The following is an 18,268-nucleotide window of genomic DNA, read 5'->3' on the forward strand; positions in this document are numbered from 1 at the left end:
GTCAGTGGGAGGGAGGCCTCAATGATAAATGTTCAAAAATACATTCTTGCCCTTCATAATCATCAACAGTGAATTGCTTCTGAAATGCTAAGTCATTTTTCAACTCATTTCTATGCAAACCAGAAATAGAAAGATTGTGATTTGTTTGTGTCAGATGGCTTATGATGGATCACTGCCTTTGGTTTTATATCCAGACAGGGCAAAGAAAGAAGGACAATAGTAGAGAAAAATGATAAGAAAAAGAAAATAGAATTTGAACAAGATTTCTCAATGGTATAAAATAAAACTACCCTAAAATGAATGTTATAAAATGAAACAATATAATTCTTAACTTTCTACCATACATTGATAAGGCTCATATATAAGTCTCCTTCATAGACATATACTAAATTTTCACATCATCTAAAATGAAATCAACATAAAACATTTGATTATTTATATTCCTTGGTGCACAATACAAATCACAGAAACAAAGGAAAATTTTGAACGCTACATGAAGCTATCTTGTATCAGAGCAAGAATTTCTAATTAGCATTGTTCATTTTGAGATGGAGTACCTCATCAAAATGGTTTTGTTTCCTTAGATAAAATCACTTGGAAGATTCATTGATCCAGAATGTAACAGCATGAGGACTTATGGGTTTATCTCATATTGCTCATTTGACACGTTTACTGTTTACCTTTATTTACCAGGTTCATTTTCTATTGTGAAATGATGATGCCATTAAGCCAGGATGCTTCATAGAACCACCTTTCCACAACTGTCTGTCTATCTAGTAACTATAATAAGGTTGACATGCTCCAAGTCCCATCAGTTCAATATTGTCATCCTTTAGTATTTTATTTTAGTATTTATTTGATTTGTCAATCGCTTACAAGATACAGGTATAAGAATAAATATAGTTTTGAATACATGAGATAGATACTTATAAGAAAAATAAAAAAACCAATAGGACAAGGACAGTAGGCACGTTTGGTGCGCTTATGCACGCCCCCTACAGGCCTCTTAGGAAGGGGGTGAGGTTAATAGTAGACAGTCTAAGGTTAAAATTTTGGGGGTTTGGGGAAGAAACCACAGAGTCAGGTAGAGTATTCCAAACATTGACCACTCTGTTGCTGAAGTCGTATTTTCTGCAGTCAAGTTTGGTGCAGTTAACCTTGAGTTTATCTCTATTGTGTGCTCTTGTATTGTTATGATTAAAGCTGAAGTATTCATTTGCAGGTAGGACATTGCAATGTATGATTTTATATACTATATTTAGATCGGACCGGAGGCGGTATAGTTCTAGGTTTTCTAGGTCTAGAGTTTCAAGTCTCATGGCATAAGGTATTCTGCAATGAGTAGAGGAGCAGAGAACTCTTCTTGTGAAATATTTCTGAACTTTTTTAATTGTGTTAATATCAGATACATGATATGGGTTCCAGACTGATGAGCTGTATTCAAGTATAGGTCTAGCAAATGTTTTGTATGCTTTAATTAGTAGTGTGATACTAGCAGAGAAGAAGCTACGAAGGATTAGATCAACAACTCTTGATGCCTTTTTGGCTATGTAGTTACAGTGGGCTCTAGCACTTAGATCATTTGAGATGAGTACTCCAAGGTCCTTGACAAAGTTTGGATCCTCAACAAGGTTTTGCCTATTTAGCTTGTATTTTATTTTCTGATTTTTTCTGCCAATATGTAAGACAGAGCATTTATTTGTTGAGATTTGAAGTTGCCATTTGATTGACCATTCTGTTACATAATCAAGGTCTTTTTGGAGGGTAATAGTATTGTATGTGGTGTTGAATAGCTTTACATCATCAGCGAAGAGAATGCAGTTGCTCTTAATATGATCACAGAGATCATTTATGTAGAGTATGAATTGGTCCAAAAACACTGCCTTGTCAACCACTGTTGACAAGTACAGAATTTAATAGGATTTTGACCATTTGTTGTCTGTTTGACAGGAATGCTTCTATCTAGTTATGTAGGTGTCCAGAGATACCATAAGATTTTAGTTTTAGGAGTAGTTTGTCATGTACCACTGAATCAAAGGCTTTACAGAAGTCTATGTAGATTGCGCCTATTGCTTTGCCCTGATCGAGTTGTGTAGTCCATATGTTTTTGAAGTGTAAGAGTTGCAGATTACAGGATAGTTTTTTTTCTGAAACCAAATTGTTTATTAGAGAGTAGGTTGTTTGTCTCTAAGTGGAGGATAATGGATTGGTTAATAATTGATTCCATGACTTTACAGGTGACGCAGCATAAGGAGATTGGTCTGTAATTTTCAACTAGGCTGGGGTCTCCCTTTTTGAAGATGGGGATGACCATGGCTTGTGACCATAGTTTTGGCAAGGAGCTGGTCCTGAAAGATTTTTCAAAGATTATGCTTAGAGGTTTGGCTATGACAGTGGATAGCTTTTTTAAGAAGTAGGCACATATTCCATCCAGTCCAATAGATAGAGATGGTTTTAGATTGCGCAGTGCTTTTTCAGCAATGTCTTCTGTAAAATCGATATGTATTAGATCATTGTAGTTGTCTGTGGTTCGACTAGGAAGTATTGGGCTTGATCCATTGCTGTTTACAAACACTGAGCAAAAGAATGTGTTAAAGAGGTTTGTTTTGATGGTGTCGTCATTGCAGTCTTTGCCATTAGGTCCTTTCAGGGGTGTGATGGACGTTGAGTTTTTTAGTTTGTTGTTTACAAATTGTAGAAAGCACGGGTGGAATTTGTGCACAGAAGGCTTTCTTCTTGTTTAATGTGATAATGTGCATTCAGTTTGTATCTGGTGGCATAGATTTTTGTATCGGCTTTTGAAGTTGGCAATGTGGCCAGATTTGTTTTTTCACCAAAGTGATCTCTTTTTGGATTGAAGCTTCCTTATTGTTATGGGTAATCTGTTTTTTCCTGGTTTGGGGAGTTGTTATTGGTACATAACAGCTATAGTTTGATGGCTCTTTTGATTTCTAGTAAGAATATGTTGTAATGGTCTTCAACAGTATTGCATCCAGTGAATAGAAATTGCCAATCAAGAGATGAGAGATCGTTGTCTATAAGATCATAGTTGCCTTTTTTGAAGTTATAATTGGGGATCCCGTTGTTATGATGATTTTTGCATGGACGTATGTTGAGACAAAAGTCAATTATGTTGTGGTCACTGTTGGAAAAGGGTTCTTTAATTTGTATTCTGTAAATTGAATTCAAACTATTGCAGAAGATGAGATCGAGGCAGTTGTTAAGTTTAGTATTGTTGGTTACTGGTTGTTCCAGTCCCAGATTTGTTACAGCATTGTAGAATGTTGCATGTATAGGTACAGTTGTATATTCATTTAGGGTCCAGTTAATATGAAGTAGATTGAAGTCACCAAGAAAGATAAAAGTGTATGGGCAGGATGCTGCCCATGTTAGTAGTGTAGTAATCTTGTGTCTTCTCTGTGTTTGTCTTCTCTATGACAAACTCCTGCCCTTTTGAATAGCATTTCTCCTGAAGTCCACAGGGCTCCAAATTTGACATTTTTCAGAAAACTAAAAACCTTTGAGGATTTGGTTTTTTTCAATAAGCCCAGAGAAAAGTTTGTTGGTAAACAAAATTGGTACCATACATATATATTGTTTTCCCAATATGGGTGGTTTAGATTTTTCTTGCTGTTGACTGTGCTTCACTCCATATGATTGAAACTATTGTAGTTATCAAATTCTATTTAAAGTGATAGAAAATAGAGGACAATAGCCCTACCTGTGTGAAATTTCTTTTATCAGTTTTAACAGGACATTTTCTTGGAATCAACATGTAAAATTCTTCTTTCAACTACTTGCCCTACTTGCTTTTATTTAAAAGTATTTCTCTCTCTACTCCTGTAGGATTTATTTGTCCCTCATTTCTTGTTTGAAAGTGGTTACATCAAACTCGGTGTATATATAACCAAATGAAGCATTTGGAGATGTGGGAGAAGGCTCAAATAAGCAAGTTACTACACAATATTCAAATTGAAGTTTTTGAGTCATTCACAAGGACAACATCAGAGAATGAAATACAACGGTCAAATGTCAAAATAAGACATAAGGAGAAAATACCCAGTAGTTTGAATGTTGAAGTGGCGGTTACTAGCAACTAAAGATTATGTCTTATATATGCTAATTTGAACAATAATTAAAAAGTTGAAATAGTTCAAATGCTTTGGAAACTACTTGTCTTTCCTGCGATATTTTGAAATGTTTGAAGAATTTGACCAACTTTTCAAGATGCAGGCTTAGAAGACATATACTGTAGCTGTATGATAGCAATAGCATTTAGATTTATATACTGCTGCACGGTGCTTTACAGCCCTCTCTAAGCAATTTACACAGTCAGCATATTGCTCCCGACAATCTGGGTCCTCATTTTATTGACCTCAGAAGGATGGAAGGCTGAGTCAACCTTGAGCTGGTCAAGATCAAACTCCACTCTACTCCTCCCCAGGCAGGTGCAGGAATAACATGACCTTGACTTTAAAGAAGAATGCTATTATGTCTAACCACATATGCTCCATGAAATCCCTCTTCCCACGCTCAAGAATGTGGCAGCGTGGAAGCTTCTGGTGCTAATATGGCTTCCAAAGCTGACACCTAATTCCCCGAGGATGAATCTGGTCTCACAAGTATCTGCCTATCTAAGTGTAGATGCGAGTGGGGAGAGAGAGGGAGGAGATGTCATGGAGGCAGCTCTATGAAACAGCCCTCTGTCTCTGAGATCAGGATGGTTCTACCCTTCTAACGCTTGGAAACAAGGTAAAACAATTCTTTTCCACAGAACATTTGGGGATATAAATATTACTTATTTGTTGTTGTTATGTTTTTATGATTAGCCCTTTTATGGGTTTAGATGTAAGTCAGTCTACATTACAAATTATGTAAATTATATAATAAATATTTGACAGACTAGTGACTTGCTGGCATACACTGTCTTGTATGAGAACTCATTTTTTAAATATTTCATTTGATTGTGTATAGCATTTATTTCATCTTCAGCAATGCTTCTGAATACTCCAGGTAGTATTTATAATAGTGATAATAATAATGATATCAATAGCAACAACAATGACAATTTGGGAAACATCTTTTCCATCTGAATCCTGCTACAATAACCAGCTGGTAACAAATTGGGAATTGATGATTAAATAACACATGGCTTTCCATGATGCCAAACAATTGGGATATCTTTTCTATCTGGGCCTGAAGGTTGCATTGCTGGCTCAAGGCTTGAACTAATTGGACAAGATAGTAGTTTATCAAATTTTCTCCTCTTTTTCTGGCTCCAGATCAACAATCCTCTTATTACAAATTTGAATTGTCTAATGTTGGCTTTGTCAGATACTACAACTGTTGGCAATATTTATATACCTGAATATATGAGAACATCTGCTCTATTAAAATTCATGAAAAGAAACAGTTACTTGAAATAATCCTGAGATTTCAGCATGTATTTATCAAACTACAGATTTGTTGTCAAACAAATAATTAAGAATGTATTCTTGAAAGCAACATTTAAAAAAAGAAAAAATAATATTTTAACACTGTTTCTTGAAATTTGCATTAGCATGTTAGTTCCACAAAGTTAAAAATAGTCTATTATGCCAAAGCTTCTCTAAGCTAATGAAAAATGTGACTGTTGTTAAATTGACATCTTCATGATGCCCTACATACTGGTAGCTCTTGTTTAGCAATCACAACTGGAAATTAGCAACTCAGTCATTAAACAAAGCAGTTACTAAGTGAAACCATGACTGTGCTTATAATCTTACTTCAGTTCTTTGTTTTACAGACTTGCAAAGGTCATAAATACAAGGACTGGTAGCAAAGTTATTTTTGTCATCTTCGTAACTGTGAACAGTCACTATGCAAACCATCACTAAGCAAGGACTACCTGAGAACAGTACTTTTGTCATGCAATAACCTTATTCTAATGATTCTAAATGAAATGGCCACTCTTCTATCTACATTAGTCAATGAAATATCTACAGAAATATGGCAAGTGACAGAAGAAGAATATGTAATGGTTCTAACCAACTCTGACAGGGAATTTGGAGAATGATACAATGGTCAATAGATTGGAAAAAGTCAGTTTGTGTGGTTATTATTTAGTGTATGGCAAGCCTGTGTAATAATACCAAATAAAGGAGATGTAATAGTCTGTGCAAATTAGCACTCAGTGTATTTATTTTCAATACGCTAGCAAAATAATACATAGGATAATCCAATACTTGGGAATTCTGCATGGGAAGGGAGATGCCAGGTTTTCCTAGCTTGTTTTAGAAAATCTAGAACAATAAGAAACATTATTATTGATAAACTTTGGATAATTATGAAACCAAAGAATACCCCTCCCCCCAAAAAAGATCAGTATGTGCATCATTGAATTGACTACATCAAGGGATACTTGTAAGGAGAAACTAGAAGTCACAGCTTCTTGGTTTCTAGCCTGATGCCTTAACTATTACGTCAAATTGCTTTGTCTACAATGGAACATGGCAAAACAGACTGCCTCCAGATTGGCAAATGAGTGAAAAAAAGGCTATAAACTCTTCCCTTACTTATTCAAACTATATTCAAAATAATGCATAGGGCAATTCAATACATGGGATATTCAAACTATATGCGGAATATGTAATCTGGAAACTGCTTTAGAAGAAGATGAGTGCCATTTTAAAAGTTAAGGGAGAATATTCAATAACCTGCATTGTGCTGATCAAGCTAAGAATGCCAAATGATTAGAAGCATAAACAAAGTTAAGGAGCAAAGTGAAAAAAATGGGATTAAAAAGAAGATGGCAACCAGCTTTAGAACTGATAACAAAGATGTGTTCGATAGTTTCTATGTTTATGATTGATTAATTTAACAGCTGTAAAGAAACGACCAATCAAGAAACACACTTTGGACTTAGCATTTAGAAAAAATAGCAATGAAGACCTTGGAAAAGGTATGCAAATGCTGTGATGTATCTATAGTATAGTATATCTATAGTATATCTACAAAGATCAGAATCATGATGGCAATGGTTTTTCCTTGGACAATGGAAATTAAAAGTTTGATTTTGAAGATGCAAGATAGGAAAGCATCCATGCTTTTGTATTTTGTTGTTGACAGATATATTTTAGACCCATTATGTGAAGACCTAGTTCTCTGAAGAAGGCTATAATACTGGGAAAGATGGAAGGAAAGAGAAAAGAAGGTGGCCAGAAGCCAAATGGGTAGATCCAATAAAAGCACTAATGGGTACATCATTGGAAGAGCTGGAATATCAGGTTGGGGACAGATAACCCTGGGGAAAAATTATGTATGTGATCCCTAAGATTCAAAACTTACCTGGTGACACATAATCAGTGAATCTAGACTTTACCTTAATACTTAGAAAACTGTGTTTTAGTCACTTTTGAGTGTGCATCTTTGCATAGTGGATAAATAAATTGATACTCACAAGATTAATAAGGGAATATTAGAATCTTCTATGACCTTTAGAATGTTCTACATTCTTTACAATATTTATATCCTATTATTCCAGTCTTATTACTCCAAAGGACTTAGGAAAAAATCAATTTACCCACAATAAGTGTTGGCACTCAGCCACTCTTAAAGCTGTTTCTAGCCTGGATCCTAATTATTTTCAGTGACTTCTGCTTCTGTGCTTGCTGTCCTGTTGTGTCCTTGCCTGAATATTATTCAGCAACAACATGCACTACTTTCTTCCTCTGAGGTGGCTGGCGAACAGATGAGTTTAGTGGAAAAACCTTGCCTCATTTTTACACACTCCTATTACTTGTCAGAAAGTAAATAAGAAAGAAGTATCATTTCAAATAAAAGTAGGGGAAGGAGAAGGATCTGAGTGTTATCTAAAAGTTGTTGCTGGAATTGTTGCCATCTGATACTTGGTACTAGCTGTAGAACTAACCTTTCTGTGCAGCAAGGGGAAGCAATCAGCTTCAGGCAGAAGTAGTAATTGTGGAGAAAATTAAGTGAGTTATATGCAGTAACCCTCTTACGTATGCCACCAGGGGTTACTTTGTGGAAAGATGGGTGGCTATAGTGATATTGTAGGGTTACTATAATAACTGAATGTAGTTTAATTGATTCTTTAACACTCAACTAAGATCCTAACAACTCTTCCACAGGATAGCATATTTATATTTTCTAGTTGTTGAATTGATTCATGAATTTACTCTCATGATATCTGATAGTACAGATATTTTTGTTCAAATAAAATTTGATGATGTAAACTGTCCAAATTAGTGATCTCATTTCTAGATTGGTATCCAAACTGCTATCCAAGATGAAGTATTACATTATCATTTTAACTTAACCTGTTGCATGTGGGGCTCTTGGTGTTAAGCATCTTATGTTTTACAGCACAGTGGATGGATGGATCCATCAAAGTTGGTGTCTCAAAACCGAATTTTAGCCACCATCTAGACCTTCTCTAAGACTAAAAAAAGGTTTATTACTATAATAACAAACTAGTACTGTGGTAATCTTGTCATATATCCCATATACTATTAAATACTGTAATATTATTGTTTAGTTATTTATGTGAACCAAAATGAATGACACCACTCAAATACAAGAGGAAGTATGATGGTGCTCCCATAAAAGTATGTGATTTAACTGAAAAGTAATGTGCTAAATGTTTAAGATATAAATGAATATCAATATTAATGAATAGATTTGTATTGGTTTTGATAATACTGTATAATTTTAGAGCGTACCAGACAGAATCCCAATGTAAGTTATGTGTTCTATATTAAGTATTATAAATATAGGGGAAAGAGATAAAGGCATCATACTCCATTTAGTGTACAGGAGAAGTTTTTTTCAAAGAAGAAAGATAAATGGACAGCTGGAAATAGAACAGACAAAGAATAATAAATATTATGATTCGAATTGAGAGGAGATAAATAAAATAAAATTGAGAAAATTTAAAAGAGAGGAGAAGTTATATAGAAAATTGAAAATGCTAATAAGATATGGAATGGTATGTAAAATGAATATGAATTTGAATTTGTGTCTGTACCAAGAGTTTTAACCCAGGACTAAGCAACTTTCAGAAAAGAGATTTCTTATGCTTTTATGTTTTGTGTTTCTGTGTATTTATGTTTTGTATGTCTTTAAAAATCAATAAAATTTGTTCAAAAAAAAAAAAAAAAAAGAGGAAGTATGATGAGGTTTAAAGACACTCCAAAGTTTGAGGCTGCAAATGAATTTGTTAAAAACTGCTGAAGGAAGGAATATGCTTAGCAATCATATACTATAGTTCTGATTGGCCCCTGGAGAAAAATGGGAAAGTCTGGAAAGAAATAATGGAATGGAGCATCTAGAATACTAAACAGCAGGATCCCCCACCATGGTATTTTGCTTCAGTTCTCATTGATCACTGTTGAAGAGGATACCCCAAACTTCAGATAATTAGAGGACTCTACATGTGGGCATTCTATTGATCATATAGTAGACATATTGTCAATGTGAATTATTAAACTTTCAAGTACTGTAGAGGGGAGTTGGATAATGAGGATTTTTTTCCTGCCCCCATACTAAGATGCTTGTTTTTATTCAGGCTGAAAACCCAGAAACACTTTTTAATAAATCCAGTGGGGCTTGCCTTTGAATAGACATCAAATTTGATCGGGAGTGCAGCTGTTAGTTATTGATAGAAATATAAACCCTTAGGAGAAAAGTCAAATATTTAATGTAGTCATTGACATTAAAATGGGAAAGAACATGAATTAAAATGAACAATCAATTTAAAATATACAAATTAAAATCATATTTCTGTGCAGTCAAAATATAGCTCCTAAAATTCATCCATCTCAGTTGTTATTACGAAGGTAGAAGCGCTAAACACATAGTCCAATAATGTCATAGATATTTATGTATTGTCATCATAGAATCCTGAAGAATATATAGAAGAAAGCGTAAACACACAGGTCAGAATGCTGCTTACAATTTCACCTGAAATATTTTAATAGCGTAGATCTCTTAGCTTCTAGAGATCAAATGGCTTAATGTCTAGTTTATTTAAGGGTAGCCCTTCATGAATTATTTGCTTGGATGGAGACTCACTAGTAAAATTTTGCTCTTAGTCAGAATGTGTTTCTTTTATATTCACTCATAACCATATTTTGGACTCAAAATTCAACAGCATAGCCACTTGCCTGTTATAACTACTCTGGCTAGAAAAATGAATGAAGGTCCCAACTGAAGGATTTACACTAACTCGGAAGCAGGAAACCACATCAATTCCCCTTTGCATGCAGAATCCCTGTCATGCCTTTTCCTTTTTGACCAAGCATAAGAAAAAGAAGATCATTGAATTAGTGCATGCCTAAGCTTACATATCTCTTTATAAATAAGAGAAGGCCTGAGTGAGGTGAAATGACCCCCCCCCCCCATATTTTTCCTTTATAATTCAGGTCTGAAGAACAGCCAGAGCAACCATTTTAGAATTCTTCAGAACAATATGAGCTCCCTTGCCCTCTGGTGCTGTGAGAGTGGTGTTTTTTAAAAAAAATATGTTAGCCTTAACTATATGCTGAATCAAATATATGTAAATGAACTACAAGAAAATTGAAACTTGCTATTTTTGTACATGTTTTCTAAAGACATTTTAATTCAGTCATAATGATCACACCTTGCTTTTTATTCAGCTTTTATGATATCTAACATATTTGCAAATATATTCCAGCTTTTAAACGAGCTGAATAAATACTAAATGAAACAATCCAAGCACGTGAATATTGCTGGTGGAGTAAACAAATCAGCAGATTATATAGGTAGGATGACAATTTTATAAAGCACAGTCACCAAAATTATAGTCCATAGATTAAAAAGCAAGAGTATAATTTTCATGGCTATATGAAACACAAGGCAAACAAATCTTTGGAAACAATTTCATAATTTGCACACTACTAGTAAAAAGTCCCCAAGGAGTAATCAGCTGAATTTAGAAGTTAAAAGGCGCTTGGAGAGTCTCTTGGGAACATCTTCAGATAGAATCATTTGGCCCCCAGGCTGTCTTTTTTTCTTTTCTTTTCTTTTCTTTTCTTTTCTTTTCTTTTCTTTTCTTTTCTTTTCTTTCCTTTCCTTTTATTTTTTTGCTTCCCTAAAGAAATCAATGGAGCAAAAGCCACATCACCTTTGTTGTGGCCCCGTAAAGTCTCACAAATGGTAGGTCTCAAACATGGACCACTTTCTTTGAGTTGGAGAGTTAGAGAGCTCAAAGAGGCAAAATGGGTATCTTAAACTTGGTAGCTGTTTAAGTTCCAATTCACCTGTGATGACTCGGGGTGTGGCACAAAGGCAACACAGTCAGATAATAAGTAGGAATGCCTTTATTAGCCCCAACTTTCCCCCCAATGTCCTGGTTACCTTCTGGTCTGAAAAAAAAACTCTTCCAGGAACAACCTTTGGCTCCAGAGATTCAAGTCCAAAACGTCAACAGAAACTTTAACTATAAGTCCAATCAAGGCAAGAGGAGAAATTAATCCAGCAGGGCAAGAAAAGGAATTCCAGAAGTGAAGGACCGGCAGTAAATCAACCCAGTTGGGAGGATGCTAGGAATGCAGATAACCACTGTCAACACAAGATAAACTCACATTTGTTCCCATAAAACGCTGCTCTTCATCTGCTTCTCCTTTAAACTCTCTTCCCAGGTGTGCCTAATGAAGGGAATCAGGACCCTTTCCTCCCCCATAAGCCACGCAACCCATGTTGCTCTCTTCTCTGTTCTTCCCTGCATGCCCTAGGATGAAGAGGGGGTTGGCTGGGTCTTCCTCTGAAATCCCTCTCCCTTGTTCTACCTCTTCCCTGCTTTGCCCAGCTGGACTTTGCCTTTCCCCAGTTTCCTCTACAACCAATGGAGCCACACTCCTGCTCCCTGTCAGCTGATCATCTTCCTCCTTGGATTCAGACCCCAACAGGGGCATGACATCATCCTTTAATCCTATGGAACCCCTCAACACCAGAGTTTATTAAGTGGCATAACTATTTCACAGAATAATCTGTCACAGTGATTCCCAACAATCCAAAGAGAAAGTCAGACACAATCTAAATGTGTTCCAGGTTTTGCCATCACTTATCCTTAAAATAGTTAAAGATTAAGCCAATGTCTATAAGTGCTAACCTGACACCCATTCTCTCATTTTTGGGAGATTAAGCCTGCCCAATTTTGATCCACAAGTCCATAGTGGTCTGGTTAGGCCTGAACCTATCATACTCTCAATCTGAACAACTAGCAATGCCCATAGGTTCCTTTGTATGTAGATATTATTTTTGTAATAGCCCAGAAGTAGTGCAGATTTTGCAGTGTTTTAAAGGGCCACAAACCACTCTGAAGAAATGTGACTGGAGTAGATGCTTCGAACTAGGTCCTCACTTTGCTTCATGAGCCTTCAATGGGATAATTTTATCAAAAGGTAACAATTCCTCAAAGCTTTTCCCGCAGACACCATAAATCACACACACAGTAAGTAAAAGTGTATTGTGATTTTGAAAGTGATAAAATATATAGGATCAAATGTGTAGGTTCTTATTAATCTTATTTGCACTTATTTATTAGATATTATTTCCAAGTAATAGAATGCTAGGTAGAAATTATGCAAAGAGATTTGGGATTCTGTCCATCCATTAGCAGAATGTAACAGCACAATATTTGGAGTGTTAGGAAAACAAGGCAAAAGATTGGTTAAGTACAAAATAGGGTGGATTTGCTCAGGGACTGCAGGGGGGAAGTCTGAAGTAGCCCTAAAAATGAGGCAGATGTGCAACTGCTCACAAGGTTGTTGATTGCTCCATTCTAATCCCTCTTCTGCTTCTTTCCAAGTGAGGTGATCCAAAGACAATCCTTGTTGGAAGTTGGAAGATATTTCACAAACTTTACAATACCTACCTTCCTTATCTCATTTTGTTTCTGGTATTTGGGGAATGGAGGACCTACCTGTTTTGAAATGCAATACATGCTTTCTCCAGAACTGCCATTTAACAAGGCCAAGGTCCCAAATCTTGTGCCATTTTGAAGCACTGTGCATTAATGAAAGGTGACAGCTAATGGGAATAACTTCAAAATGTCCTAGAAAAACTCAGCATCTTGGATAGGGGACTATAGTAGCTGCTGCCAGAAGAAGGAGATAGGAAGCACACCAGAGTATGTTAATAGGGTATACTGAAAAGAAGAATACTGATGCCTTCAAGAAGCAATTTGCTATAGCTTTTTTGTTATCCTTGTCCAATCAAGATGAATAAGGTCATCTATTCTTTCTTTGGAAAATTGCCTAAGGGGGAGTCCTAAATTAATGCTGAATATATAGTAATCCCAGCTCCATTGTCAGACTTCATGCAGACACAGCTTGATTCACAACTCTTTATATACTTAACCCTTACCCACCCACCTCTCACCATTCTAAGTAACTTGCTAATCATAATATTCATCACAGTTAGAGAAATGTTTTATTGGAAACTGGAAATCATATCTATGCAGAAAATCAGCTACTGCAGAATAAAGCAGTCCATCTTGTTTGCATGTTTGACAACTCTAAGCAGTTTATAAATGCACTAGCTACTACATCTAGTGATAATAATAACATATAAGAAATGAATTATAATATATAATTACAGTTAAAATTTAAAATTAAAATAACATTCCTGACACTTGGAGTGCTGCAGCACTCAGGTCCCAAAGGCCTTCCAGAACAGTAAATTTTTACAAGCTCCTAGAAGATCATGAAAATTTCAGGGAGTTGCTTCAGGGCACAATTGCTCCAGAGGAGAATAACTCTCACGTACAAAGTCCATTTTCAGGTTCCCTCCACTTTTGTGTTCCTACATATGGGACAGGTAGAACCTACTTATACTTACATGGGGAGATATTCATGACTTGAGTTACGTAATGCTTTGATATTGAAAACCAGAATCATGAATTTCACTTGCAATACAGTATCTGCAGCCAGTGCAGTTCTCATCAGAGTGCAGGTGAGAGTAACAAAGATGATTAGGGACCTGGAGACTAAAATATACAAAGAATGGTTGCAGGCATATGGGTAGTGTTATGAACTAATAAAAACTATTTAATAAAAGCTTGTCAACCTCACGAGAAAGCAGGCTCGTAATCCTGCACCTTTGATTGGCCCATGGATAGCGAGCAGGGATTGGTCCTTACCGAGCAGCCTGATTGGCTATTAGTTGAACATCTCTCATTGGGCACAATTTAAACGTTTGGACATAATTCATTGGTTAACGGGTCAGCAGCCAGCTCTATAAAAGAGCTGCTGCTGCCCAGGGTTTTTGCTCTGTTCCTAATCCTTAATAAAGAGTTGAAGTTCACTAGTCCTCTGACTCGTCTCCGTTCCTTGCGCCCATGCTCAGAATATAACAGGTAGTCTAGTGACCAGGGGTGAAATATTGTTGCAATATTTCAGGGACTGCCACAAAGAAGTGGGGTCAACCTGTTTTCCAAAGCACCTGAAGTCAAGACAAGAAACAATGGATGAAAATTAATCAAGGAGAAATTCAACCTAGAACTAAGGAGAGATTTCCTGACAGTGAGAACAATCAGTCAGTGGAACAGCTTGCCCTCAGAAGTTGTGGGTGTCCCATTATTTTTAAGAAGGGAGTGGACAGCCACTTGTCAGAAATGGTACAGGGTAGGGGCTGGATGCAAATATTTTTACTACTGGTTCTGTGGGCATGGCTAGGTGGGAGTGGCTAGGTGGGCATGGCCATATGATTAGATGGGTGTGGCTTCTTCTTTTTCAGCACCCCGCCCCCTGCACTCCTGGGAGCTCATTTTTGCTCCCAGGAGGCTTCCTTGAGGCCCTGGAGTCAAAAAAAGGGAGCACGGGGAGCGGTGCAGCACCCCTCCCCGCGCACCCCTTTTTGCTTCCTGGGTCTCAGGGAAGCCTCCTGGGTGAAGCAGTGAGACAGCGAGGGGGATCCTGGCACAGCTGATCATCGGAACAGCTGATCGTTGGAAGGTGGGGAGAAATACCGATTCGACTGAACCAGTAGCATTTTTTACTACGGCCTGGTTTGGTCAAACCTGTAGAATATCACCACTGGTACACGGTCTCCTGCTTGAGCAGGAGGTTGGACTAGAAGACCTCCAAGAACCCTTTAATTCTGTTGTTCTGTTCTATTCAGTGGTGGTACATGGCAATAATAAGAAATGCAGTAGCTGCATTTTTCAGCTGCTGAAATTTCCAGGTGCTCTTCAGAGGCAGTCCCAACTAAAGTGATTTATGGTAATAAATTTTAAAAAATGACAAGGGTGTAAGTTACAAACATCAGTGTATCCTCTTCTTTAAGCACCAGTTGATTAAAATTTTAAATGCTATCCTAGCAAGGATGTTCAGCAGGATCTCTTAGTCTCCATGAGGAAAAACCACACTATCAAGTTAAAGAGGGTAAAATCACTGAATAAATTGACTTCTGGATAAGGAACTATTTTCTCTTGCTTGGGTTGCATTTCAATTTACTCTTCCCATCCAGACCCTTTTAGCCTCCAAACTCTGGATCAGATCTTCCCCTGCATTTCCCATTTGGCATGGGATGAAGATTGTATTATTGGTATTGTATTGATATTGCCTCACCTTAATTAGTGGGGTACTTTGTCTCCCAATGAACAGGATAGATGTGAGGAAGCAACATGAAGCAACCCATAATGGAGGGCCTAAGGACGTGACCATTCCCTTCTACGACAACTGACTAGATGTGGAAGCATTTGCATAATCTTTACATAATAGTCATGTTTGATCTTAGTCTCTTTGTTATATGCCTTGATACTCTCAGATCTCATGTTCTCAAAGGTGGAAATGTTCCATTCATTCCAAAAGAAGGTGGGTAAACTGCCTGAATATATTTGCCAAGCAAACCGGGTGACCTAATTTCACTCATTTCAACTGTTTCCAAACACACACACACCACAAAGTGCTATATAATGACTGAAAGTTTTGTTTTTCACTATAGGAAAGGCACAGAGCGAAAGAAAACATCAATGGGGTTGACCAAAAAACTATCTAGCTCTACCTGGGATATTTGCCAAGATAGAAGGATTCATAGCTGTGGGAGATGATTAGAGTCAATTATAATGGTGTGGGGTGGCATTTCTTTAGGGGACCGCACAGCCCTCCATGTGCTTGCCAGAGGTAGCCTGACTGCCATTAGGTACCGAGATGAGATCCTCAGACCCCTTGTGAGACCATATGCTGGTGCGGTTGGCCCTGGGTTCTTCCTAATGCAAGATAATGCTAGACCTCATGTGACTGGAGTGTGTCAGCAGTTCCTGCAAGACGAAGGCATTGATGCTATGGACTGGCCCACCCATTCTCCAGACCTGAATCCAATTTAGCACATCTGGGACATCATGTCTCGCTCCATCCACCAACACCACGTTGCACCACAGACTGTCCAGGAGTTGGGGTATGCTTTAGTCCAGGTGTGAGAGGAGATCCCTCAGGAGACCATCCGCCACCTCATCAGGAGCATGCCCAGGCATTGTACGGAGGTCATACAGGCATGTGGAGGCCACACACACTACTGAGCCTCATTTTGACTTGTTTTAAGGACATTACATCAAAGTTGGATTAGCCTGTAGTGTTTTTTTCCACTTTAATTTTGAGTGTAACTCCAAATCCAGACCTCCATGGGTTGCTAAATTTGATTTCCATTGATAATTTTTGTGTGGTTTTGTTGTCAGCACATTCAACTATGTAATGAACAAAGTATTTAATAAGAATATTTCATTCATTCAGATCTAGGATGTCTTATTTTTGTGTTCCCTTTATTTTTTTGAGCAGTGTATATATACTGTGACAGTGGAATATATTTTGCTTTTCTGCAAAACTATATTGTCAGCAGACATCAGGTAGTTCTTTAAGCAAGAGATTCTTTAATATTTCCTCATAAATTTATTAAGCCATGTCTGTAGTTACTGTCTCATGTAATAGTTCTTACCTTCTCTCTAGCCTGTGAAAGGGTACCTTCCTTTCACCATAGCAAACGTTGAGAAAGTCAAGGAACATTAAACAAGAAATCCCTTCAGCTGGGCCAATGTTACATTGCTCTGTCTGTTTTTCACTGAGAAATGCCATTGGACATTTATTAATTCTGGATAGTAGAATATTACACCCCAATTATATATTTTTTAAAAAGCAGCAATAGAATTTTTAATAATAACACTCTTTACAGACATTGAGTTTATAAAGAATTAAAAGATCAGGGCCTGATGCAGTCCATGGGCCACAGGCTCCTGGCTTTGAAAGAGACACTTCACACAAACACAGTGTTATAAGAGTAGCCAAGCAATATTCCTTGCTGTCCTGGAGTTTAAAAAAATTCAGGTTAACACATACACACAAGCAGACACATATGCAAACTTCTTTATCTCAGGTGTGATTTGATAGTAATAGCACTTAGATTTATATACTACTTTGTAGTGCTTTATGAAAAAGTGGTTTACCATTCTCTAAGCGGTTTATAAAGTCAGCATATTGCCCCCAACAATCAGGGTCTTCATTTTACTGACCTCGGAAGGATGGAAGGCTGAGTCAACCTTGAGCCGGTCAGGATTGAACTCCCACATGCTGTGGGTAGAGTTAGCCTGCAATATTGCATTCTAATCACTATACACCATGAAGCAGCAGATCTCAGAACCCCAACAGGATGAAACTTAATTTGGGAAATGTCTCTCTTTCCTCTCCCATTCCCTAATTTTTTTGCATAACATCTAAGCAATTTATATATTGTGAAGAACTCAAAAGCTTAGTTGCTCTTTTCAGTTATTTCATTAGTATAACTAACTGCATTTTAAACATGATAAATTAGTATTCACCAAAAAAAGAAAATGGCAATAAGCTACTCCAAAAATATAATAAAGAGTTATGCTCAAATATCAAGCTCTTCTAGGAAAACTGTTATCCTATAGACTTCTATATTTCAATTTGTGTAGTCCATAATTTCCTAAGCTATTTTGTAAGAGTAAAGTAACATTCAGAGAGCTGTTTGTCCAGGAGGAAACTGACTTTTCCTATTGCAAATGCCCATAGGATTTGCCATAAGAGATAAGACAAATTATCCATCAAGTCTGGCATTGTCTAGCTTCATCAATACTTAAGAAGAAGCAACTTTCCCCAAAGGCAAGTTCTTAATGTTAAGGATGCAAAGATAAATTATTTCCTTAACCAATCTAGCAGATCATGCTAGGTTTTTGATGCATGAGATTTGTTCACCTTGCTCTAAGCACTTATCTCTACATAAATATTAATTAGTT

The 18,268-nt window shown here is 36.9% G+C and overlaps 1 protein-coding gene across 1 annotated transcript; it reads right to left on the reverse strand.

Annotated features, from left to right (window-relative positions):
• Positions 1 to 995: 995 nt before the first annotated feature.
• LOC148133487 (uncharacterized) lies at positions 996 to 12,221 on the reverse strand. The gene is made up of 2 exons (XM_087963639.1): positions 12,131 to 12,221; positions 996 to 1,894 (listed from the first exon to the last, which is right to left on the reverse strand). Exons 1-2 carry the CDS (start codon positions 12,219 to 12,221, stop codon positions 996 to 998), a joined length of 990 nt encoding a protein of 329 aa, XP_087819765.1.
• Between the last annotated feature and the right edge of the window lie 6,047 nt (positions 12,222 to 18,268).

This window comes from Notechis scutatus, chromosome 1 (assembly GCF_049901735.1).
Source record: "Notechis scutatus isolate UNSWTSFEM ecotype Mainland chromosome 1, rNotScu1.2, whole genome shotgun sequence".
Lineage (NCBI taxonomy): Eukaryota > Metazoa > Chordata > Lepidosauria > Squamata > Elapidae > Notechis > Notechis scutatus.

Bases quoted from the DNA above. Each gene is read 5' to 3' on its own strand.
- LOC148133487 (XM_087963639.1), bottom strand. From the start codon at position 12,221: ATGATAGGTTCAGGCCTAACCAGACCACTATGGACTTGTGGATCAAAA. The intron at 1,895-12,130 runs GTTAGCACTTAT...ACTTGTCAACAG, and splicing joins AATGAGAGAATGGGTGTCAG to TGGTTGACAAGGCAGTGTTT.